General features: G+C 43.9%; 1 protein-coding gene across 1 annotated transcript in view; it reads left to right on the forward strand.

The window, feature by feature from the left end:
- Window positions 1–25,466, forward strand: part of syne1b (spectrin repeat containing, nuclear envelope 1b) — a 204,358-nt gene that overhangs the window by 92,774 nt on the left and 86,118 nt on the right. Inside the window, exons 68-86 of the mRNA XM_063184266.1 lie at window positions 3,437–3,610; window positions 4,748–4,885; window positions 5,141–5,329; window positions 6,018–6,170; window positions 7,446–7,613; window positions 13,341–13,517; window positions 14,094–14,240; window positions 14,558–14,683; window positions 15,778–15,954; window positions 16,553–16,696; window positions 17,082–17,203; window positions 17,673–17,781; window positions 18,406–18,546; window positions 18,941–19,071; window positions 19,761–19,905; window positions 20,071–20,226; window positions 20,615–20,725; window positions 21,176–22,174; window positions 22,641–23,009. Coding sequence (XP_063040336.1) covers window positions 3,437–3,610; window positions 4,748–4,885; window positions 5,141–5,329; window positions 6,018–6,170; window positions 7,446–7,613; window positions 13,341–13,517; window positions 14,094–14,240; window positions 14,558–14,683; window positions 15,778–15,954; window positions 16,553–16,696; window positions 17,082–17,203; window positions 17,673–17,781; window positions 18,406–18,546; window positions 18,941–19,071; window positions 19,761–19,905; window positions 20,071–20,226; window positions 20,615–20,725; window positions 21,176–22,174; window positions 22,641–23,009 — 3,876 coding nt within the window. The remainder of the gene's footprint in view (window positions 1–3,436; window positions 3,611–4,747; window positions 4,886–5,140; window positions 5,330–6,017; window positions 6,171–7,445; window positions 7,614–13,340; window positions 13,518–14,093; window positions 14,241–14,557; window positions 14,684–15,777; window positions 15,955–16,552; window positions 16,697–17,081; window positions 17,204–17,672; window positions 17,782–18,405; window positions 18,547–18,940; window positions 19,072–19,760; window positions 19,906–20,070; window positions 20,227–20,614; window positions 20,726–21,175; window positions 22,175–22,640; window positions 23,010–25,466) is intronic.

The following is a 25,466-nucleotide window of genomic DNA, read 5'->3' on the forward strand; positions in this document are numbered from 1 at the left end:
GCATCCGTGCTTCGCCTGCATTGTGTAGCCTAGTGATCGACTTACGTGAGAGACTGATATAAACACACTGACCTTTCCACTCGGTTTTCAATCTAAATCCAGGGAGTGATATTGCGCGATTCACAACATGAAAACAGTTGATCTTTCGTTTGTATTTATTAAGGGTTCATAAAACATTCGCCAATTACTCCAAACTTTCCACTGTCTGCTGCCGCATTCTTCTCACACGGTAGATTTGTATATCGTTGTCATGACGACCGAGTTCATGCTTGTCGTCTGTCAACCCAACTCGTCATATTCTGGTTGGCTTTCGATAAATTCAGCTTCGCTGATAGGCAGATTACTTCCATGGCTCTAGACCCGCCTAAAGGGAGGAAAGTCCTCCCTAAGCTCCATTCACTTCAATGTTAAAAAGTAAAGCCCGCGCTACGGCCGGGCTTTCACCATTTATAATGGAAGTCAATGAGGATGGAAGGGAGGACGGTCCTCTAAGGTCTATTATGTGAATTAGAAGCGCTGAAGTATATGTTTTTATTGCTAAATAGCTATAAAATACCAACAATTATATAACAAATATATAATAAATATGTTTTGTTTTCTGTAATTTGTACTGGAAGATCTGGCTTTATAATTTTGAGGGAGGATCGTCCTCCCTTTCCTCAATGGCAAATACGCCATTGCTGTACACATATGGTACCCCATACTCATACTGTACATACACACACTGTATAGTTCAACACAGCTCACCTCCCGGTACCACGCCCTGCTGCTGCTACTCATGGTAAACACATGGTACACATTCACATACAGTACAGTATACTCTATAGTACAGTATACCCCAGCACTGTACCCAGGGCCGGATTAACACTTTCTGAGGCCCGGGGCTAATTACCCGGATGGGGCCCTTCATATCATGTTCTGACGCATGACGTCACACAAACCCACTGACATCAGCGTACACAGTAGGCCTACCAATCTATGACAGATACTGTTTAAAGTTAACTGGTGATATTATTTCTAGGGGTGGGCAAACATGAAAATGTTTAATCGCATTAACTCAATGACTTTCTGTGATTAATCGCGATTTATCGCATAGCGCGTGAAACCCAAAAATAATAATAAATAATAAATAAAATAAATATTAAATAAAATTATAAAATAAAATAATTAATAATAATTTGCATATGTACTGTGTAGATGACCTATGTAGGTCTAATATAATATTCTACAATGGAAATGTAGGCTATTTGCCAACCTATCAGTCTAAATGTAGTAGGCTATATGCCTATCCAATGTAGGCCTACTAATGAAACAAATTATTGCATACAATATTACACTAGGGCTATTTAAGATTGTAGGCTACTGAAACTGATATATTAGAAATTATGAACTCAAATTAGGATGGTCTACATGGGCCTACAAGAAAAAAAAAACTTGTCACTTAAAAAAACTATATGTTAAAACGGCTTGCCATAGGCGTGCGTCTGTGAGATATGTCCCGCCTTCTCTCACTGTCAAAGACTCCCACCTTCTCTCTTATCTGTCGCTATTTTTAAGGTGTTTCAGCGACTAGAAACTAATTGACTGTCTGTTGGCATTGACAGCAATTACATCTTTCAAAACAATAACGTTGACATGACTAACACTATCTTAAATGCTGACGAAGTTGCCGATGTCGCGAAATCATAGCCTACCATGTTGATGCAGCCTACTATGCTCGCGCAGCGCCATGTAGATACCAAAACGTTGCGTGAGGAATGTAATATCTCGCGGTTCGCTTTTTGATCAGGGCTTTAGTAAGTCCGCGTGGCGTTATTGACAGCTGATAGACAGCCAGCACAACAGTACCCTTTTCATGCTGACCGTACAATAGACTAACCTTGCGAGCTGCAAAGGCGAGCCACATGCTGCTCGAGAGTTGCGCAAGGAGGACCAGAACTGTGTAGCCTACCGAAAAAACCTTTGCTGGTGGTAGCCGCTACAGCAGGTTGACTACTCCACAGGTTGGTTAATTTGGGTGTTTTCTGTAATAATTCTTTGGCTTTTTCCTTTTTTATTTCTACTAATTTTCGTTTTTTGCTCCACTCTCCTGTTTCCTATGGCTCGACATTTTCGCTCGTTTTCTTTTTTTTTTCTTCTATTATTTTTTGTCATTTGACATTCCGCGACCGGAGGCCCCCCCTAGCGGTGATGCCCGGGGCTGCAGCCCGTTCAGCCCATTCTTTAGAGACGGCCCTGAGTGTACCTACATGCAGCTACACTGGACAGTTCAACACAGCTCACCTCCCGGTACCACGCCCTGCTGCTGATACTCATGGTAAACAACATGGTACACATTCACATACAGTACAGTATACTCTATAGTACAGTATACCCTATACTCATACATACACACACAGTACAGTACTTACATGCAGCTACACTGTGGAGTTCAACATAGCTCACGTCCCGATGGCACGCCCTGCTGCTGATACTCATGGTAAACAACATATTCACACACCCCATACATGCTCATATATATTGCTATAGTGCCACAGCATCACAGCTCACCTCCACTCAGGGTGTGGATAAGTACAATCGATAGACAATGTTTCTGGTTACAAAAGCCTGATCTGCCCCCCAGGTGGAGAACCCTGGTATTGTGCTTTGTAAAAACTAGTACTGCAGTAGGTCACAGGGAAGGGAATGGGGATGCATACACCTCATTCTGCAACTGACTGTAGACGTTTTTACGTGTACTGTAAATTAATATATTTCCAGATAGAAATTGTTCAGGAATGTACATCCAATGTGGATTCACACTAGTGTTCAGTGGCATACACTGACATGCGCATGCATTCTACGTGTAGTATACGGTAATGACCATTCAAAAAGCCCACTGAACACATATGTCCCCTATTCCTCTGTGTAATTGTCATATGGCGAACCCAAAAAAATAAAAATCTTGGGGAGGGGACAACAAACCCTGTGGAAGTTTTAAAGGGGATGGTGGGGTGTAGGGTCAAGGTGGAGTTCGCATATTACAAATTGGTGAATGATGTAGTTTCTTTTTTGGGAATTTGGGGATTGGGAGGACTGTTGTGTGAGGTGGATGAGGAGGAGAGGTTGGTGTTGAGGCTGCAAGGAGGGAACTGGTTTGGTGTTGTTTTTCTTTGCTAAAAAAAATGATGATGTTCTGACGGCTTTGTAAAAATTTGAATCTTTGGTCCAATAAAGGACTTTTAAACCTCTGTGTAATTGTCACCTGTTCCTGTGTTCAAATGTCACCTGTTCCTGTGTTCAAATGCCCCCTGTTCTTGTGTTTAAATGTCGCTCCTGTGTTCAAATGTCCTGTGTTCCTGTGTTCAAATGTCCCCTGTTCTTGTGTTTAAATGTCGCTCCTGTGTTCAAATGTCACCTGTTCCTGTGTGTAACTGTCCCTCGTTCATTTGTGCAGGAGACTATGAAGCAGCTGAAGGAGGAGGTGTCCTGCATCGAGGAGGCCCAGAGCGTCTTCAGCACCTTCTCTGATTGGCTGAGCACAGCCCAGAAGAACTTCAGCAGCAGCGTGTCCATCAGCATCGACGTCGTGGATCGCGTTGCCATGGAGAGGAAGATGAAGAAACTGGAGGTAGCCAAGAGAACCCAAACTTTCAAAAGCATGCTTAAAGTCCACCCTTTTTTGATGAATTATCAATTAACAAATGAATTTACATTAATTTTAAAGTGTTTTATAAGTACATTTGATGATATTTTATTTGGTACCATAGACTTAACTACAGATAAGCAGTTTCCTGAGTGTACTGTTCCTTTAATACAGGTCATGGCCATGGATATGCTGTTTATACTGTATAAACTAGATTTGGTTGCCGTTTTCACTTTCACCATTACACCAGCATACTGCATTCATGCTGATTCAGGAGGGACAGTGTAAATCCGTAAATTATGCCAATTTAAAGCTGACTTGCTATTTATCTCCTCTAGCACAATGTAGTCGTAGCACTTTTCTTCTGGAGGTGCCTCGTCTCAGGTTAAAAAAAATCATCTGAGAGTTGTCTCAGAGAGCATCTGTCACAGTTCAGGCGATGTTCTATAAGTAGAAAGTGACAGGAAACAGCTGACACTGCGTTGCACTCTACGTGTCTAACCGCCAGAGGGGTCCAAAGTAAAAGTAGAAGTAAACAAAACACATTTTCCTTCCAAAACACATCACTTCACTGAGTAACTGGTCTACTGTTATTGTAGTCCAGTATACCTGTCTATCAGTTTATGCATTTTACTCTACTCTACTCTACTCTACTCAATCAGCTGATTCTGAGGTGGTTGGGTCAAATTTGTGACAGGGTCTAACTGACTTCCTGTTTGTTTTGCGGTGTGATGTGCTCTGCAGACAGACGTGCAGCTGAATCTGGACTATGCGTGTCTAGCTGTCTAACTGACTTCCTGACTGTCCTGCAGAAAGCGGACATGCAGTTATAACTAGACTGTATATGTCTATATGGGTTCAAGGCATTTCTCCAAACCAGTGTCCTGATAACTTGGGTGAAGTCATTTTTTATTGGACATTCATTTAACATTCAAACTACAAACATGACATATCTGGAAATTAAATCGAGCCTTGTGGCACACGAGGAAATTTGACAACAACAAGTTAACAACATTAGGACAGAGGAATGGATGAGAGTTTTGAGAATTGACCTGGACCCTATGGCCAGCTCCAACTGACTAACGGACATCCTGACCTCCTGACCTCCTGACTGCCTTGCAGGCCCTGCAGGCGGACGTGCAGCGCGGCCGCAGCTTCCTGACGGCCATGCGGGAGAAGACGGAGCGAGCCGCCTGCTTCCTGGAAGAATCGGAGGCGGAGCAGATGAGGGAGGAGGTGTCCACGCGCCTCTCCCAGCAGGTAAGGATGTGTCACACTTCAACAAAGACGCTTTTGCACACCTCTGTAGTTGGGCAGGTGCGTAGGATATTATCCCAGTGGGGTTGTCATTCAAGTGTAAAGAAATCCCGCACACATTTCGGTCATCCGACCCATGTTTGTGATGGGGGATTGTACTTGTCTTTTGTGTTTTGTCTGTTTCTGTAACTATCAGATGCACTGTCAATGGCACAGAACAAGTTTCTGCAAAGACAAATAAATAATCTATCTATCTAGGAGGAGCTGGTGTCCTCCATCCGGCAGGAGCTCAGCACGCTGGACAAGAGCCTGCAGCTGTCCAAGGACTTCCTGGACAAGTACAAGGGGCAGGCGCAGTGGGTGGCCGAGACCCACGCGGTGCTGGGGGCGCCGCTGGAGCCCAAGGCAGAGCTCTACCAGAGGAAGGCCCAGCTCGCCAAGTACAAGGTGGGCAGGAGCACGCACACACGCAGGGCTAGACTGGCCATCTGGCATAGCGGGCATTTCCCGGTGGGCCCCGCACCCTTGTGGGCTATTTCCAGAATTTAAAAAAAAAAAAGTAATTATTTAACATTTTTGAAAATAAGGGGCCCACAAGGGTGCAGGGCCCTTGGTGAGCCAGTTCTGCGCTGCTTATTATGAGGGGGGAGGCCTTTAAGCCAAAAGTGCCCGGGCCCTATTTCTCCCCAGTTCAGTCCTGCGCATACGTAGTGCACTTTATCACCCATAGGCTGACTGGCTGCAGCTTATCAGTATGCTACACTGTATATACATTACTCTTATATTGTTATCATAAAACCAACCTTGTTGTTTTCAGATGTAAAGACCCAAATTGTGCATGACCATGTGCAGCTATTGTGAGGTTGCAGTTTGTGTAGGCAGTTATAGCAATGCAAGCAGAACATCTGCATTAGCATAAGGGTAAGATGCGCTGTAATCAAGTCATCATTTACATTATGACATCATCTAGTCACAGTCATCATTTACATCCTGTAATCAGGGCCGGATTAATACACAGACTCGATATGGCGGCAGCCTAGGGCCCCCCCCCCTGTCAGGGCATCTTAATCTGGCCCTGCCTGTAATATAACATTCTTTGTACATGAGTGTGTGCGTTTTGTGACTGTGTTTGCAGACTCTGCAGCAGACGGTGCTGTCCCATGAGTCTGCGGTGCGCTCTGTGCTAGAGAGGGGAGAGGCGCTGCTGGACTCGGTAAAGGACCCCAGCATCAGCGACAACATGACCAAGCTACAGGCGGAGTACACAGAACTCTGCTCAGCAGCCCGGGTGAGTGGACAGCACTCGCTCACACACAAGAAGTTTATTCTTAACTTCGTTCTTACTGTGTTGTGTAAAACAGCTAGCCTGGTATAACCCGCCCCTGGAGAAGTAGTATGGGCGGATCATACCAGGCTATAGAGCAGTAGCCTGGCGATGCCATGCTTTGTAATTCCACCCAAAGATTTTGGCTCCGCACGAAGTCTGGCGAAAGCCTCCTAGCTCGGTTTGCTCACTGTTCAGCCAATCAGCAAGCACTTGAGAGTGGTGACACAGAACTCACCCGCGGAGTCCGTTAATGATTGGTTATTGGTTAAGGTTATTTGTGTGCTTTTGCAACACTATATCATAACAGTCATGCTAATAAAGCACAACTTGAATTTGAATTTGAATTTGAATTTGAATTCGGAACTCCAATGAATTTAAATGGCAGAGTAAACAGTCGGCTTTCGCCAGGCTAAGGTGCTGTTTCCACGTAGCAGGATATTTTTTTAGCAGGGTATTTTTTTCTCCTGTTGAGGTGTAAACGCAACATGTGGATAAAAATAAATCCCCATTGTAACAAATGCGTTTCAGTCCCCTAAACAGGATATTTTTTTCTCCTGCTTTTTATACCTGGATTTTAAATATCTGCTACGTGGAAACGGAAGGCCAAAACCAATGCAAAACCAATGCAACCAGGAGAAAAAAATATCCACATATAAAAATATCCAGCTACGTGGAAACAGCACCTATTACACTGTAGAGCAGTGGTTATCAAACCTTTTCTGCTGGGAGCCCCTTTTGTGTTTGTACAGTTATTGTACAGTGGTGTAGAGCAAGCATTGTGTACGCATGTCAGCGCCCTAAATAGCAATGCAAGTAGCACAGACAGCACAGCAGTCAGAGGTAGATGGGGTTTGATGTACAGTAGTCATTGTGGGGTATGAGATATGGGATGTGGGTCTTTGAGATGTGCAAGATGCACGTAAATACATGCATGACACAAGTGTTTAGGAGTTTTTATGGTCATGTTACGGTGTAGTAGATATTCCACTCAAACAGTATTGTTCTTTACCGTTTCTGATTATTCATACAGTACACATAGGGCCGTGTTCATTGCCTGACAGTGCATATGCCGAAAGAATTTGTTGTGGTGGATAGTTATCATGGGGCGTGGATACGAGTTGTGAGCTTCTGAGATGAATACATTGTATGCATGCGTATAATTTGAGCAGTCCAGTGGATAATTGAAGTCCTACAATAGCTGCGTGACGGTTTTCTGCTTCTTTGCCATCCACACAGGCGCGTGTCCAGGGCCTGACAGAGCGCGTGCGAGAGCATGAGGAGTATTGCGGTGAGCTGCAGGAGGTGGAGCGATGGCTACTGCAGATGTCCAGCCGCCTGGTCACCGCAGACTCCATGCAGAGCGGCTCCCTAGAGGCAGCCACCCAGCAACTGGCCAGACACAAGGTGCACTAAAACCACATGTAGTTTATACAAAGCTAGCTGTGTGTGTTTATACAACGTTTATAAGACGTTATAAGATGTTATAAATGTGCTGTTACCTCAATGGCAGCCACCCAGACACTGGCCAGTCACAAGGTAGGCTAAAACCACAATGTAGTTTCACAATGCTAGTGGTGTGTTTGTAAGACGTGTTATAGATGTGTTGTTACCAGAATGGCAGCCACCCAGCAACTGGCCAGACACGACGTCCATAGATACTACATATATACACACAAGCAGGGCTCTAAATTAACTTTTTCCACCACCAGCCAATTTGGCTAGTAGACATTTTTTCTTACTAGCCAAATGGAAAGTCAACTAGCCATTTTTTTCTCACCAAAATAAACCATGTGTTAATTATGTTGCTTTTAATTATTTTACTAAACTAGGCTATGTCCTCAACACAGATAAACAATATAAATATTATACTCAATATAATTCAGTCTATTCTATAATTATTTAGTAATTATATTTTTATTACCTGCATTTCATTATGTTTCATTCCATTTCCATATACTGCACAGACAGCCAAACACTAGCCTATTACCTCACACACCATCACCCAAACCTCACATACAGTATAGGCCTACAACTCACACAAACACAGCATGCCTTCAACACTAATGTCACACACATACCAGACTTTCAACATAGCCAAACACACACACACAACCAAACACTGCAAAACCTCATATCCCCTACACAGCATCACTTCACACACATTGGGTTAAATACCATGGACAATGCACAGAAGACAGGTGAAGGGGAGAAGAGATGAAGGGAGGAGAAGGAGACGAGAGGAGGACAGGAGACATCCCCCCGCGCGCGCGCGCGCACGCACACACACACACACACCTACACAGTGCGTGAATGATGTCTGCATTGTGTGTTTATGCTGCTGCTGCGTGACACCTTCAAGTTCCTCCAGGTCAAATTCATATTAGCTTTACTTACGATGCACTTGGAATGACAATTACCGTTACGCTATGTCAACTAGATATCCAATAACACCACGGAGACCATGCTTACTTTGTTACTTTCGTCGCTAGTTTTTGTTATCTTTTTTTCACTTACTTGTGTCATACCCGTGCAGGGTCTTTGCGATGGCGTGGGCGTTATTAGGAAAAGACAACTCCATCGTTTGTAGTTGCGAGGACCTCGCAAATATCAGACGGCTTCTGACGGCAACGACACTGTTTTGACAGACAGCTGTTCTAACTGCTGTCCCTCCACTCACGCGCGCCGTTTTCGCTCCACCAATACTCTATTTCACTGTCACAACGCTACTGTTACTTGCATTCATCGACACATAACCGTGCTTTAACCACTGCCACATTATTTTTCATCAGACCAAAACCTACAAAACCAAAGTAATCCGCGCTAGTCCGCTAATTGAACATATTTTATCAACACTAGTTCCAGCGCGCGGGTATCAAACACGCAGCCAATGGATGTGAGGCTGCCTTATTGTGATTAACGGTCAGCCAATGGGTGTGGGCTACATCATGACGGGCTAATGTTCGTGGGTAATGTAGGCGACGTTTTGACGTTCATCAGACGGCAGCTACAGATCTGTGCGTGCAGCTGTTTAACATTCAGTCGGGCACGCGCTACCGGCCAATTTGGCTAGTGGATGATTTTTTCTACCAGCCAAAATGATTTTTCACCCGCATTTGGCGTGTTGGCGTGCGTTAATTTAGAGCCCTGCACACAAGTATATGAGTGATTCTCTAATTCGCCTACACTTTTAAGTCCGTGGATTTTATTTGGCAATTCCACTAACTATTAACTGCATCCAATGATGTTTTGGACATTAGAAAACATTTATCTTTCATATAATACAGAAAGTGTTGACATAGCATTATTTCCCTCAGCAAGAATGAATATTTAATACTGGTTTTGGGCGTTTTCATGCCGTCCTGTTTTCCAAATGTCAGATTCAGTCTTCATATTAGCATGTAAAGAAACTTGTTTCAACGATTGCAAATGTTGATTCACAGTTATCATCACAATATGAAAAACTGTCAGAAAGACTACTGTCCTTTCCATTACACATGAAATTTGCCATTTTGTGTGTGTCCACGAAAACTGTGTTAACCGTGTCACGGTCTGAAACCTCCTCCATAAATCAGTAATGGTTTGGTCTTAGGCCATACGAATAACATCACGTGATGTCATAACCTCTTTGGCAGGATACGGGAAGACTTTTTGGTAAATTTTGAGCTCCATCCTTCCATAATTTAATCCATTCTTTTTAATGTTCTCATAGCGGGAAAAATTGCCTGTCAACTGGTGTTATCAACTATTCATAAGAATCTGAATTAGAAAATCACATGTAGAAAAACACAGATAAAGCATACAGATACGTGAATTGATTAAGGTGTTTGTGGTGGAACTTCTGAGGTCCTCAGTTAGCACAACACCATAAAAATGGCTGAAATGTCAACGGTGTTACCGTCAATGGTGTTACAATTAAGTATGGACAGTCAGGGTTGCCAGATGAGGCTGATGATTTCCAGCCCAAAAAATGATCAAAATCCGCCCTAAAAACCCGCCCAATTCTATTGATTTATATGGCAGTGGGAAGGTTTTTCTGATAGATGCCATTTTTACCCGCACACGGCCATCCTAAGCAGCCCAATTGGGCGGGAACCAGCCCAATCTGGCAACACTGATGACACTGGAGGAGGAGTATGTTTTTGCCAATTTATCTCCATATTGATAGACAAACAAACAAAATGTTCTAGGGAGATGGGTTTGTCTGCTCTGTTTTTTTTCTCCTAAAAAAGTGCCGACTTGTTCCCCTGCACTGTTGACCGTAACACAGTTGAGTAACACCGTTGACTGTTTTGAAAGTGTTTTTGCGCTATTGATCCCTTATGTGTTGGAAAAATTCTGCTGAACATACACTAGGGATTATCTCTGGAGAAGGAAGTCTTGTGTAAGGAGGGTGACTATATTCAAATCAGACGTTACAGGGATTTATGATGAAAAATGTGTCAGTCTGTATCACAGTGACTCATAAAATCCTACTTATGAAGCTCAACAATCACATTTTCTATATCAGTTGCACAGATTAATGACAACATTACTGCTAAGGGACATAAGCACTTTCAAACATATATTGTTTCAACTCTGTAGTATTTTTATATATGTTTGAAATGACATAGTATTTGTCCATAACACTGTTGACAAAATAATTAAGCAAATGTTTGTTTGTTTGTTTGGAAACTTAAATATATACACTATGTAAACATCTAGGTCATTTAGTTGAAAAAAAATACTGATAATTGACATTTTGCTTTTGCCAAAAGCGTAGGGGAATCGTAGAATCACTCATATCTTGTACATCCTTTTTTATACTCTTACCCTTCCCTGTTCACACCTGACTTACTGTTTATAAATGTTGTGTTTACATTACTAATTGTTTATGGTGAACAAAGATCCATGGCAACCAGCGTAGTTTGAACTAGTCATAAGATGCCCAGTGGCTTTCTTATCGTCGGAAGTCACACATCTTTGATGTGCTACTTCCTCAGTGAAGCACGTGTGGAGGAACTTGAAGTCAACTAGGACGTGCAGGATTGTTTCTTTATATGAGTTGGACTGAATCAGTTTTGTGGTATTTACAGTGTGCTGTATCTCCTCATACGTGTCATGTCACACTTCACTGTTCTATTCACATGACTGACTAATCTGATGTCCATCTAACCTCTCGCTGTTCTGTATGTATTGCTCTCTCTATTTTATTCATTTATGCTTTAGTAGGTTTTTTTTCTCTTTTACTGGGTTTTTAGTATGTTTGTGTATGTTTACTGACCTTTTTACTTACATTTCTGTTCCCCAGATGCCATAATTAAAACTGTAAAGCACTATGGGCGGAATTCTCCCACCCGCTTAAGTCAAAAAAAGTGCGCAACAGCGCCTCCGAGCTTACTCAAGCCCGTGAGTAAACGGGGCTTACGCGCGATTTCATCACTTGCGCACTTTGGGTGGGGCCAGGTCAAAATCAGGGAGTTCCCCATGTTAATCAATCCTAAGCGGATTCTCCCGTCCACTTAAGCGTGTTTGCCTTTACGCGCATCAAAGGGCTGTAGTAAGGTCAAGCACCACTATGAGGTAAAATGTAATATTGCATTTGATGCTCGCTTGGCTCGCATTTTGAACATGTTACACGGTATGCTTTGTTGATGTTCCTTACCGTCCGCGTGAGTCCAAATCGAAATTCATTCACAGTTCCACATAAACGTCCTACATTAATTGTGACGAAATATGACCAGCTGCCCAGAGCTCATAGCGGTGAACTTACAAACAAAAGCAGGTAATTAATTAATCAGTATGAGGATCATCATGTTGTCTCCACAGACGGTAACCAAAACCAAAAACACCTAGTTGCACCATGCACAAGTAGGCTAAATTGACAAGGCACGCCAGACTAAAGACCGCTGTTCCAGTCGTCCTAACAGACACCCAAAGTATGCCTATTCAAAAACAACCTTCACCATTTTTACTATGTTGTAGCCACGACGTTAAGTAAAGTTTTTTTTTATTTCAACTCCTCCACTTTTGCGTTTTAATGTGAACTCGTGCATATGTGCATGTAACCTATTAAACTTTCTGAACTGATGCCCGACATACAAAACCACCACATACTGAGGTAGGCTACATGTTGTCCTATCTGTTTTTGTAAGGCAGAAAATATTTCCTGAATGTCATTACAGCTAAACGTAAAAGGTAGGCCTACATATCAGAACATGTCTTTGGCATTTCGCTTCTGGTCTCTATTACACCCCATCAGCTGCGCGTTTAAGTCCTGGCTTGGCATTGCATGCCCATGTCCAATTGATGTCCATGTCTGCGACAAAATATAAAGTCTCCGTTTTTTCATGACAACCGATTTCCTTGTTCATTCTTCAGCATGCATGTAGCCTAAGTGTAATGTGCTGATGGACAGCTGAGATCCACATATTTCCAATTATTTTAACGTTGCTGTACAGAGAAGCGGAGAAACACTTTTAAAAGTCAGCAAATAGGCCTACTATGTGTTTGTTTAACTGTGGGAATGATCAGCATTTTAAATCACTTTTTGATTTCCGGAATTGTCCAGGCAACACGCCAAACTCCATTTTTAACAAAATGTTTAATCATGTTTATTATTTCAATCAACCTGTTGCGCACCAAAACGCTCAGCTGAGTTCCCGCCAAAGGGACACATCGCGTGTCCATCTCGTTATCTCACCTCCAATACTTGCCTTGTGTTTGTGAAAAGGAGCGGAGGTTAGATTTTGAAACGCTTTTGCAAGAGGACTTTTGGCACGTGGTTTTAAATTCAAAGTTAAAGTTCAGTATTGGATCTCAATGGACTGCCGAGGTTTTCACATGGTTGATCTGAAAATCCATGCTCCATAGTTTCTTTGTAGCCACAACTGATGAACTTGGCGGAGACTCATCCCCCCATTTAGCATATATCCCGCCTATGTTGGGCTACGCGCTGTTTTTCTGAGTTAAGCGCGAGGGGTGTGGCGACGTTCCAGAGGGGAGAATACGCGCAAGATAAGACCGCGTAAAATATGCGTGCGTAAAACCGACTTAAGTGGAGACGGGAGAATTCCGCCCTAAATGACTGTCTGGTCATTTTTACTTAACTGCACTTAATTTAACTTACCTTTACTTTCCCTGATCTCCTTTTAGGCCATAATGGAGGAAATAGCTGGTTTTGAGGAGCGCCTGAACGCCCTGAGGGAGCGCGGGGAGGAGCTGGTGGGCGGTTGTCCGGAGGCGGTGCAGCCCCGGGTGCGGCAGCAGGTGCAGACCCAACAGCAGGGCACCAGGGACAGCTACTCGGCCATCTGCAGCACCGCACAGAGGGTGAGCACAGCAGCACCAACCAGGGGGGTATACCGAGAACATGGTAAAGTGATAAACCTGGCCAAGGAAGTGGTAAACCTGCTAGCTAATAGATAGCCCACCATGGACAACTACTCCGCCATCTGCAGCACCGCGCAGAGGGTGAGCACAGCACAGCACGCAATCTAGCAGCACCAACCAGGGGGGTATACCGATAACATGCTTAAGTGATAAACCTACTGTATAGGAACCTAAAGTTAACATACAGGAAGTGGTAAAGCTGCTAATAGGTTGCCCCACAGCTTCCAAGGCTCCTTTTTGTATTTGGGCTGTAGCATGTAGAAACCAAACTCTCATCATGGAATTGCTATGTGTGTTGAACAGCTCGTTAATGCTTTGCATGCTTTTGTTCCTGTCAGTCACCTGACCAAACGATGGTTAAATATGTCTATTTTGGGTGTGCATTCGGTATTTGTTAGCAGTGGAATAATATGTTTGTGTGTGTGTGTGTGTGTGTGTGTGTGTGTGTGTGTGTGTGTGTGTGTGTGTGTGTGTGTGTGTGTGTGCGTGTGCGTGTGCGTGTGTGTTCATGTGCAGTTGTACCAGAGTTTGGAGCGTGAGCAGCAGAAGCATGTTAGCCACCAGGATACACTGCAGCAGTGCCAGAGCTGGCTGCCTGCCGTGCAACAGGAGATCCAGCTGCACGCACTACCCCCTCATGGCCTACAGGAGGCGCTCAAACAGGTCAGCAGCAGCAGCAGCAGCAGACCATATAGTATGAAGAAAACTAACAATACTGCAGTAGAAGAGTAGCCTAGAGTAAATACGTATGTAGATTGTACAACAATGATTTTTGAGCTGTACTTTTTTTTTCTAAAGGGCTGCGATTAATACTAAATACTAATATTAAAATCTGCTAAATAGCCCAAATAACATACATAGAAACACATTTGTAAAGCAATGGAGGAAACAGTTTAGCAGTGACGACTTGTTTTTATGCAAATATGGGAAAATGAGAATCTTTTTCTTTTTATCTAATTGGTTTCACCATCCCCTTACAGGTGAAACACTTCAGAGCTGTTCAGGAGCAGGCCAGTACATACCTGGACCTGGTGTGCTCCGTTTGTGACCTCCTAGATGAGACCGTCAGAAGTACTGCAGCTGAAATCCAGCAGATCAAAATCACGGTGAGTCGTCTGCTCATCCATAGCAACAAGCTTGTTCTCTATTGTTTAACCCCTTAGCACAGAGCCTATGTTATAACCTTACTGTCACCAAAATTGTGATGGCTATGTTTTAATCTGTTACTTCAGGCTCTTGGTGCTGTCATAGCGATGTTTTCATGATGTTGTTGAGTATTTTCAGCAAATAGTGAATACGCCCGCTGGTGACCCCATCTGCAGTAGGAGGCTACCATAGTCTGTCATAAAGACTGTTAAGTCCAATGTTCAGCCCAAAATGTATCCCTCATCCCATGCTCATCTGCTGTGTTCATTCTAATAGAGCTGGCAGAGTTTGTTGTTTTAATCCATGTTGCAGCATTGAGAATCTGTTATTATGATGTTATTTGCATTGTGTTGCATCATTCCCTTATGCTGATGTGGGTGTCTCATTCGATTATGTGTCCCTTTCACATGGCGAATACAGTAGAAGAGGGTAGGATGACTGCCCAGGGGCTGATGTTTACTGTACTTAACGTCTCAATGTTCAGTGTGTAGCAGAGGTGTCAAAAGTAAAAGTAAAAGTGAAGTCATGGTGTAAGTACAACACTAGCACATGACATTACATAGTTGGTACACCATTTACTCCACTGTACCTAATGACATACATAGACTGTGTTGCTAAAAAACACTAAAAACCTAACAAGGACCCACCACAAACTTAATCCAACCAGTGCAGAGTAAGCTGATCGTAAAACATGTACACAGATCTACTAGTTACTCAGATAAGTTACCTGTGTTGGAAAGAAACGGTACTTCTTTTTGGATTTAGGTGGGGTTGGGTGGGGTGGGTGAGGGCCCCGTGTTCATTGCGTTGTTGTTTATGTGTTATTCCATCTACTTTGCTGTTGTTTAATAAAAGAAAAAAATTGATCCCAAAAAAAAGAAACGGTACTTTTTACTTTTACTTTGACACCTCTGCTATTCAGTGTTCAATCTTGTGTCCTTTTGCAGATTGAGGAGCGTATGATGAGGGCCCAAGATCAGATAATAAAGTTTTATCTAATCTAATCTAATCTAATCTAATCTAATCTAATCTAATCTAATGTGTCCTTTTGCAGATTGAGGAGCGCATGATGAGGGCGCAGGAGCTGTCGGAGGGCTGGCGGGAGATCCTGGAGCAGAAGCAGGAGCTGTCCTCCCTCTTCCAGGACATGGAGCAACAGCTACAGGGGCTCACCAGGAGGCCCGCCGAGCTCGAGCCCAAGATCACACAGAACATGCTGGACCAGGCCCGGGTAAGGCAAATCAGTACTATTTGGCTAATACATTATATGCAGAAGTTGGTTTGTTTTTTTCTTTTTTGTTATTTTTGTCCGTTTCCCAATGTCTAGTGTGTGTCCTTTGAAGTGTATCAGCCTTCGTAATCACGCCCAGTGATTGAATACTCTTTGGTGAACTCTGTGGAGTATCCAATCACTGGGCGTGACTAATTAGGCTGACACACTACCAAGCATCATACACTTGACATTGGAAAATAGTGTTTGTTTTTGTTGCGTTTGTTTTATTCCAGCAAGGGGGAAGTGTCCTAAATCATTTCTAATACTGTTTCGTAATTCAGCCTTGTAACCATGCATCTCTTTACTTCAAAGGGCAGGATGTTAGCTATTCTATCTAAACATGTCTGAAAGTTACACTTGTGTTCGGTCTTGTACTTCAAGCTGCACAACATTGTCTCTTACCTCATTGCAGAGGATATGTTGTAACATCCTTCCAACGACAAGTCATGGTCTTTATAGACAATAGACTAACAAACTGGTGACACAAACTAGTTTTTCTGTGTGAAAAATAGAATCGCACTGAAAATGTTGCTCTGCCCTCACTGGCCCCCCACAGGAGTTCAACCAGCAGGTGCAGAGTCGGCAGGCCACCCTGACGAGGATGACGGAGACGGTGATGAAGCTGACTTTAGGCAGGGAGTCGTCTGAGCAGAGCGAGATCAACCGTCTGAGCCACTCCTGGCTGGAGCTGTGCCACCAGGTAGGGGTGGGCGATATGATGACATTAAATCGTGAATTGTGAAATTGAGTAGAGGATCGTCTTAAATCTGCCAAAATTGAGAAATCGTATAGATTGTTTTGCAGTGAGAATGTTCACTATCAGTATTAGAGTGATGTCTACTTACTTACATTAGTGTTGCTGTTTTTTTATTACATGATTGTATTCTAATTGTGCACTTTAAGAGATTGTCATCAGTGTTTCCATTAAATTAATTGCTTATTACAAATGGCAAGTATATAAAATTCCTGTTTTTGATGTTTTCATTTTTTTGATGGAAGATCGTGATAAAAAATCGGAATTGAGATTTCATGTTAAAGAAATCGTCATATGACATTTTTGCCACATTGTCCACCCCTATCACCAGGCCAACAAGCTCCAGGCCCAGAGGGAGGAGGACCTGCGCAGGACAGGGGAGTACCACGACTGCATCACCGCCATGGAGGGGCTGTTTGAACAGGTCACCAGGGAGTGGGACAGCCTGGCCAGGTACGTAGGGCGAGTGTGGATATTAAAGTGATATTGTGCCATTTTTGGAAATATGTTTATTTCACACCTCCCCTTGAGTTAAATGATTGAGTTCTACGTTTCTCCTGTAATTTCAGCCATTCACTGAGTATGGCAGTGCAAAATCCACATTCAAGCTAGCAATTAACATTGAATCCTATGAGACCAGCTAATTACTATCTTGGTGGTCAAGTTTGCACTGCCAGTCTCAGAGAATGACTGCAAATACAGCAGAAAGATTGGACTCAATCATTTAACTCAAGGGGAGGTGTAAAATGAACTTATTTCCAAAAATGGCACAATATCACTCAGTATATCAATACAATATCAAATTTATTCAGGAATTTCAGGATCTCTCAGAAAACTTTAGTTAGGATACGGTTCTTTCTGATGACACACAGCTTTCACTGCAAACGTTTGTTTAAATTCTAATACTTTCATGTATTTCCAGAACGGATGCTGAAAGCTCCCTGGATCATCTAGAGGCTCTCAAAAAGCTGGCCATCACCCTGAAGGACAAGAAGAGTACGCTGGAGGACCTGAAAGACCAGCGGCAGAAGGTAAGATAACATAAGATAAACTTCATTGTCTGTTAGTTTGCACAGAAATTTGTCTTGCATGACACTTCTCCACAATCCACATGCAAACGCGCATTAAAGACACATAAAGCAGAATGTGGCCTATAGAGTCTGGTCATCTAGGTCCATACGCTGTTAGGGCAGCACAGTCAAATAAATTAAGTTACTAATTAAGTTACTAAGTTAAGTTACTAAAAAAAGTTACTTAAAAAAGTTAATTAGTTACTAATTAAGTTACTAAATCAAGTTACTAAAAAAGTCTACTGGTCTCCCCTTTTGTTAAGCAATGTTATAGAATGAGGGAGAAAAGAGTGTTATTGGTACATCAGTGTTACTTGCACTTTGATGTCAGTCTGTAAATGTCAGTCCTGTGAATGTCTATATCCTTCATGGTACAGAGAGAAACGTAATTTGAATTTCCTTGTACATGTATGACCTGTGCATATGAAGAAACTGACAATAAAAGCTGACTTGACTTGACTTATATTTATTTTGTTCAGCAGGTGATCGAGCACCTGAACCTTTTGTTAAGCAATGCTTAAATGCTGTTTATATTTATTTTATTTTATTTACTTTTTATATTATATTTATTTTTTCGGCAATCAGGTGATCGAGCACCTGAACCTGGATGACAAGGAGCTGGTGAAGGAGCAGATCAGCCACTTTGAGCAGCGCTGGGTGCAGCTGGAGACCCTGATGGAGAAGAAGATCCAGGACTCGCTGGCCACCCTGGAGGAGCTGTCCCAGGTGGAGCCCCCCCCTGAATGAATGAAGCGAAGGACAGCACTATTCAGATTTTTTCTTTGTTTATTCGCCCACGAACGCTTCGGGCAGAGTCCTTCTTCAGCATGTACACTCTGAAGAAGGGCTCTGCTCGAAACGTTTGTGGGCGAATAAACAAAGAAAAAACGCCATTACACGCTGAAGAAGGGCTCTCCCCTAAACGTTCGTGGGCGAGTAAACAAAGAAAAAATCTGAAGAGTGCTGTCCTTCGCTTCATTCATTCATTCATTCATTCATTCATTCATTCATTCATTCATTCATTCATGTTTTATGTGGGATTCAGCACCCAGTTAAGAACTGTTACAAATAGCCTGTATTAAGGCGATAGTGTGAGCGCCTCTTCTCCACTTTTTTCCAGGTGGAGGCGCGGCTGCGCGAGGCTCGAGACTGGGCTGAGGAGCAGCAGCCCGCTCTGGTGCAGGCCATGAAGATGAGCCCACCCCCGGACCTGGCGCAAAGCTTCCTGTTCGACCACCTGAGCATCTGCAGGTTATATTAGATTAGAGTGTACTTTATTGTCCCCAGAGGGGAAATTTGTCTTGGGCTTCAACAATCACTGCATAACATACAGTACTCACTCACATACCCATACAGCATAACATAGAGAACACAAGAAACATACAAACATAGAAAACTCAATGTTCAATGTTAAATGTTAAATGTAAAATGCTCAATGCCAAATGTTAAATTGTTATTTATTACTCTATCACTATTGCACTGGTTATCACTGGTCCATCACTGTCACTCACCCATGTTAAATACTTTATTAGTATTATATATTACTTGATCACTTTACTGGTATTGGACCATCACTGTTACTTGTCCTGTCTTGCACTTGATGTCAGCCTGTAAATGTCAGTCCTGTGAATGTCTATGTCCTTCATGGTATAGAGAGAAAACGTAATTTCAATTTCCTTGTATGACCTGTGCATATGAAGAAAATGACAATAAAAGCTGACTTGACTTGAATGAAGGATGAATCACCGCACACTGGTATCTTTGCTGGTAGTTTATTTGGTGAACAACGCGTTTTAAAACTACCAGCAAAGATACCAGTGTGCGGTGATTCATCCTTCATTCACTTGGATTACTCTTACTGCACATCACCAGCACCTGGACAGTGGTTGTGCACAGGGACGTTTGAGTACTGACTTGACTTGACTTGACTTGATCTGCAGCGAGCTGGAGGTGAAGCAGCTGATGCTGGCGCAGGCTGTGGCGGACGCCGACCGCGTGCTCGCCAACCTGGGCCTGAACGAGCGGCAGAGGCTACAGCAGCTGATCGCCGCCACCCAGGCCGAGCTGGAGTCGCTGAGCGTCAAGGTACAGTACACAGGGACCACAATGGAAATAAGTCTTTGGACTTTTTTGTGTACATCCCTGTCTATTTATTCTTTTCAATGTATGGTTACTGTTGCTGTACAATGTTTATTTTTTACATCTAATAGACTAAATAAATTCATTCATTCATTCATTCATTCATTCAAGGTGAGCCAGCGCCGGAAGCACCTGAGCAAGGCGTTCACTGAGCGCACACAGTTCCTCCAGGCCGTGGGCCAGGCCACCTCCTGGGTGCAGCAGAACGAGAAGAAGGCCCTGGCTGAGGAGTTCATCGCCCTGCTGCCGGACGACCTCGCCAAGCAGGTGTGCAAGGGGTGGGCGATATGACGATATAAATCGCGAATCGTGATATCGAGTACAAGATCGTCTTGAATGTGACAAATTGGAAAAATCGTATAGATCATCTTATAGTGAGGATGTTTACTGTCAGTATCAGAGTGACGTTTACTTACTTGTGTTGTTGTCTTCACTTTTATTCTTTACATTATTGTATCCCAATTGTGCACTTCATGAGTGTCATCAGTGTGTTAACATTTTATTAACTGCACATTACAAATTGCAAGTTTATGAAAGATGTTTTTCATTGTTTTTATTTTTGTCGATGGAAGATTGTGATTTAAAAAAAACAAAATCGCGATTTTATGTTAAAAAAATCGTGATATGACATTTTTGCCATATCGCCCACCCTTAGGTGCGCTCCTGCAGGAACATCCAGAGCCGGCTGAAGGCCTACCAGAGCGAGCTCACCTCCCTCTGGGCCCAGGGCAGAGACCTGATGAGGGACTCCACGGAGGAGGAGAAGGTGACTATTGTTATTATACTGTTACTATTGCTACTGTCACTGTTATTATATTGTTATTATACTGTTACTATTGCTACTGTCACTGTTATTATATTGTTATTATACTGTTACTATTGCTACTGTCACTGTTATTATATTGTTATACTGTTACTATTGCTACTGTCGCTGTTATTTTCTATTATTGTAATGTCTACATTCTATACTTATCTTATCTTCTGTTTACATGTTGTACTGTATTTATTATTGACCACTTATTGTTACCAGTCCATCACTGTTACCTGTCCTGTCTTGCACTTTATGTCAGTCTGTAAAATGTCAGTCTTGTTGTATATGTCTTTGTCTTGGCATGGTATAGAGAGAAAACGTAATTTAATTTTCCTTGAATGACTTGCACATGAGGAGGAAAGTGACAATAAAAGCTGACTTGACTTGGCTTGACTTGACTTGAAGGTGGAGATCCTGGGCAAGCTGCAGGAGCTGCAGACCATCTTCGAGATGGCGCTGCAGAGGTGCAGCCAACGTCTGCAGGAGCTAGAGAAAGTGCTGGCCACCCGGAGGTACTTCACGGCCGACCTGGAGAAGACCTGCCAGTGGCTGAAGCAGGCGGACATCGTGACCTTCCCGGAGATCAATCTGATGAACGGCGACGCCGAGCTGAACACGCAGCTCACCAAGTACCACCAGATACTGGAGCAAGCGGTCGAGTACGAGAATCTGCTCTTGAACGTCCAGAGAGCCGGTCAGGACATTCTGCCCACTCTGAGCGAGGTGAACCACAGTTATCTAGACGAGAAGCTCAATTCTCTCCCTCAGCAGTACAACAACATCTTGGCCCTGGCCAAAGAAAAACAAGAGAAGATCCAGCAGGCGCTTCTCGCCCGAAAAGACTACGCCTCCTTCATCGAGATCACGCACAAAGCTCTGAAAGAGTTGGAAGAGCAGTTCAACAGCCTCGGCACTCAGACTGTCGGGCTGAGGACGGAGGAAGTGACGAACTTACAAAGCAGCTACAAAGCTCTGCAGGACGAACTGGTTAACCTGGGGTCAGCGGTGAACGAGCTCAACCAAAAGAAGGAAGGCTTCCGCAGCACGGGACAACCCTGGAGGTCGGAGGAGATGACCCAGCTGGTCAGCCTCTACAACGGCCTGAAGCGGCTCATCGAGCAGAAGGTGGAGCACCTGGACGACACGCTAGAGTCCTTCGAGGACCACCACGCCATGGCCATGCAGGTGGACTCAGAGCTCAGGGCCACCAAGGAGCAGCTGGTGAAGGTGAACGCTGAGACCCAGTCGGCCGAGGAGCGTCTGAAGAACTACCACTCCCTGGCCGCCAGCCTGCAAGGAGCCAGCTCCCACCTGTCGCGCCTGCGGGAGCAGATGGACAGCCTGGCGCCGCACATGGACCAGGCAGCCCATGAGGCCTCCCGGCAACAACTCATCCTCTGGCAGGTGTGTGTGTGTGTGTGTGTGAGAGAGAGAGAGAGAGAGAGAGAGAGAGAGAGAGAGAGAGAGAGAGAGAGAGAGAGATGCCTTGGCTAAATGTATGTAACAGTGAGCTATATATGGTTATTTTATGTGTAAGTATGTGTGTAATGTCTCGGCGGCAATGTGGGCAATGTCTTTTGTATTTATATGTATGTATGATACTTGACACCTTAATTTCCCCCTGGGATCAATAAATGACCCTCTACTCTACTCTACTCTACTCTACTCTACTCTACTCTACTCTACTCTACTCTACTCTACTCTACTCTACACTCTACTCTACTCTACTCTACTCTACTCTACTCTACTCTACACTCTTCTCTACTCTACTCTACTCTACTCTACTCTACTCTACTCTACTCTACTCTACTCTACTCTACTCTACTCTACTCTACTCCACTCCACTCTACTCTACTCTACTCTACTCTAGGAAGAGCTGCACTCTCTGCAGGCCGCCGTCGGGGAGCTGATCGTGGAGTGCGAGAACCGCTTCGTGCAGAGCAAGGACTTCGAGACGGAGGTGAAGCGGACGCTGGACTGGCTGCAGCAGGTGCGCGACGAGCTGGCCTGCGACGTCATCGTGGACGTGAAGGTGGAGAAGGTGCAGGAGGAGATCCGCAAGCAGCAGATCATGCAGGAGGAGGTGCAGTCACGGCTGAGGATCGTCATGGCGCTCAGCAACCGGGAGAAGCAGAAGTACACCAGCGCCAACGAGCTCGTCCCCGCGCACGTGGACAGCAGCCTGCAGGAGATGGCCAAGCTGGAGGCCGACGTGCAAGAAGCACTCACTACCAAACAGGTCAGTGATGATGAGTTATCTTCAGTCAAGAAGCACTCACTACCAAACAGGGCCTCGTTTCCGAAAGGGCCTTAAGTACTACTTAACGCTACGTGCTACTTAAGTTCACACGTAACACCATCGTAGAGCTCACGGAGCGTTTCCCAAAGCCAACTTAGCAAAGAACCATCGCAGGTTGACACGTAACTCTAAGAACAATCCACGAGTGGTCTAGAGTAGTCTTAACGCGCTAAGATTGATCGTAGCGGCATGGCACAGTGGAGACACCCACAGGATATGAAGGGAAAAGAAGAAACCTGCGCATAAGATAGCTGTTTTAAGACGCGAGCGGCATGGCACAGTGGAGACACCCATAGGAAAAGAGGAAACTTGCGCTTCAAGTTGATGTTTTAAGACGGGAGTGTAAATATCATGGCAGCAGTGACAGTTGACACTGCAACGAAAATAAGAAGGTAACATTAATTGTGGATGTGTAGGCCTATAAAATAAAAGCAATGTGTTTGGAAATATTTTACAGGTAGTAAAATAGTTCGACTGTGTTTGATAAACCTGGGCATAATTAAACTGTGATCAATCATAATTTGTGTGGGTGCTTCATGAACAAGAACAAGGCAAAATGAATAAGGGGCTTCGGCAACCAGAGACAAGAGTATTGATGTCGGAAGGCTACTTCCGAAACTTTATTTATTTTATATTTTTTAAAGAGAAATGGTCAGCGAGTTGTTGCACCCTCTTTCATTTTCAAGTAGCCTAAGAAAGGGAAGGCGACGCAGGAAATACATGATAGTTGTAGGCGAAGGGTAAGCTATGACAAAAAATGCAGCGATGGGGATTCGTGGAGATTTTTTGTTTTAATAACAGCAGACTGCCGTGCAAAAATGTCCTCACAGTTGTGAAAGTCTTGAGCGCGCGGTACTTTGCGCACCGCTCACCACATGTGCCAAGCTCTGCTCTCCCTATTCCGACTCTAGTAGGCCAAGCAATAACAAAAAGGCAGCGAGGGGATGTGTCAATTTTGATGGACATTGTTTTTCATAACAGCATGCTGACGTGCTCCCGACAGTTGTCAAGCCTTGAACGCCTTGAGGTTGTAATTTTGCGCATCCCAATTTGGAACTCCAACTAGGCCTACTTGTCGTCTTAAATAAACAACTGTACGCGCTTTATCTGGGTCTTAACGGCGTAGCTCATGGTTATCACCGTCAGTTGGGAGTTTTGCATGATTTCATTGTGTGTGTGTATTTTATTTCATTTGCCAACAATAACTCCTGTCGATAGTTGCAAACTGCTACAAATGTAGTCCCACCCTTATGGAAAACAACTTTTGATACTGACACACGCCTTACATTTTGTAAATGGTTTAGCAGCAGATGGCGGCGCAGTTCACTCCGAGGACATTTCAGCACCACATATGTAGACAGCGATCCTTAAGAGCGACGCTACGAATGATCTTAGAGGCTGTGCACGCGCGTTCATGTACGATTGTCTTTGGGAAACACTCGTAGGAAATCTAAGAACATTCGTAGGATCACTGGTTAACGACACACGTAAGGCTAAGAACCATCGTTATCCGGAAACGAGGCCCAGGTCAGTGATGAGTTATCTTCAGTCAAGAAGCACTCACTACCAAACAGGGCCTCGTTTCCCGATAACGATGGTTCTTAGCCTTACGTGTGTCGTTAACCAGTGATCCTACGAATGTTCTTAGATTTCCTACGACTGTTTCCCAAAGACACTCGTACATGAACGCGCGTGCACAGCCTCTAAGATCATTCGTAGCGTCGCTCTTAAGGATCGCTGTCCACATAGGTGGTGCTGAAGTGTCCTCGGAGTGAACTGCGCCGTCATCTGCTGCTAAACCATTTATAAAATGTAAGGCGTGTGTCAGTATCAAAAGTTGTTTTCTATAAGGGTGGGACTACAAATTTTGTAGCAGTTTGCAACTATCGACAGGAGTTATTGTTGGCAAATGAAATAAAATGCACACACACAATGAAATCATGCAAAACTCCCAACTGACGGTGATAACCATGAGCTACGCCGTTAAGACCCAGATAAAGCGCGTGCAGTTGTTTACTGCTGCTTAATATTTAAGAAGACAAGTAGGCCTAGTTGGAGTTCCAAATTGGGATGCGCAAAGTTACAACCTCAAGGCGTTCAAGGCTTGACAACTGTCGGGAGCACGTCAGCATGTTGTTATGAAAAACAATGTCCATCAAAATTGATACATCCCCTCGCTGCCTTTTTGTTATTGCTTGGCCTACTAGAGTCGGAATAGGGAGAGCAGAGCTTGGCACATGTGGTGAGCGGTGCGCAAAGTACCGCGCGCTCAAGACTTTCACAACTGTGAGGACATTTTTGCACGGCAGTCTGCTGTTATTAAAACAAAAAATCTACACGAATCCCCATCGCTGCATTTTTTGTCATAGCTTACCCTTCGCCTACAACTATCATGTA

This window comes from Engraulis encrasicolus, chromosome 19 (assembly GCF_034702125.1).
Source record: "Engraulis encrasicolus isolate BLACKSEA-1 chromosome 19, IST_EnEncr_1.0, whole genome shotgun sequence".
Lineage (NCBI taxonomy): Eukaryota > Metazoa > Chordata > Actinopteri > Clupeiformes > Engraulidae > Engraulis > Engraulis encrasicolus.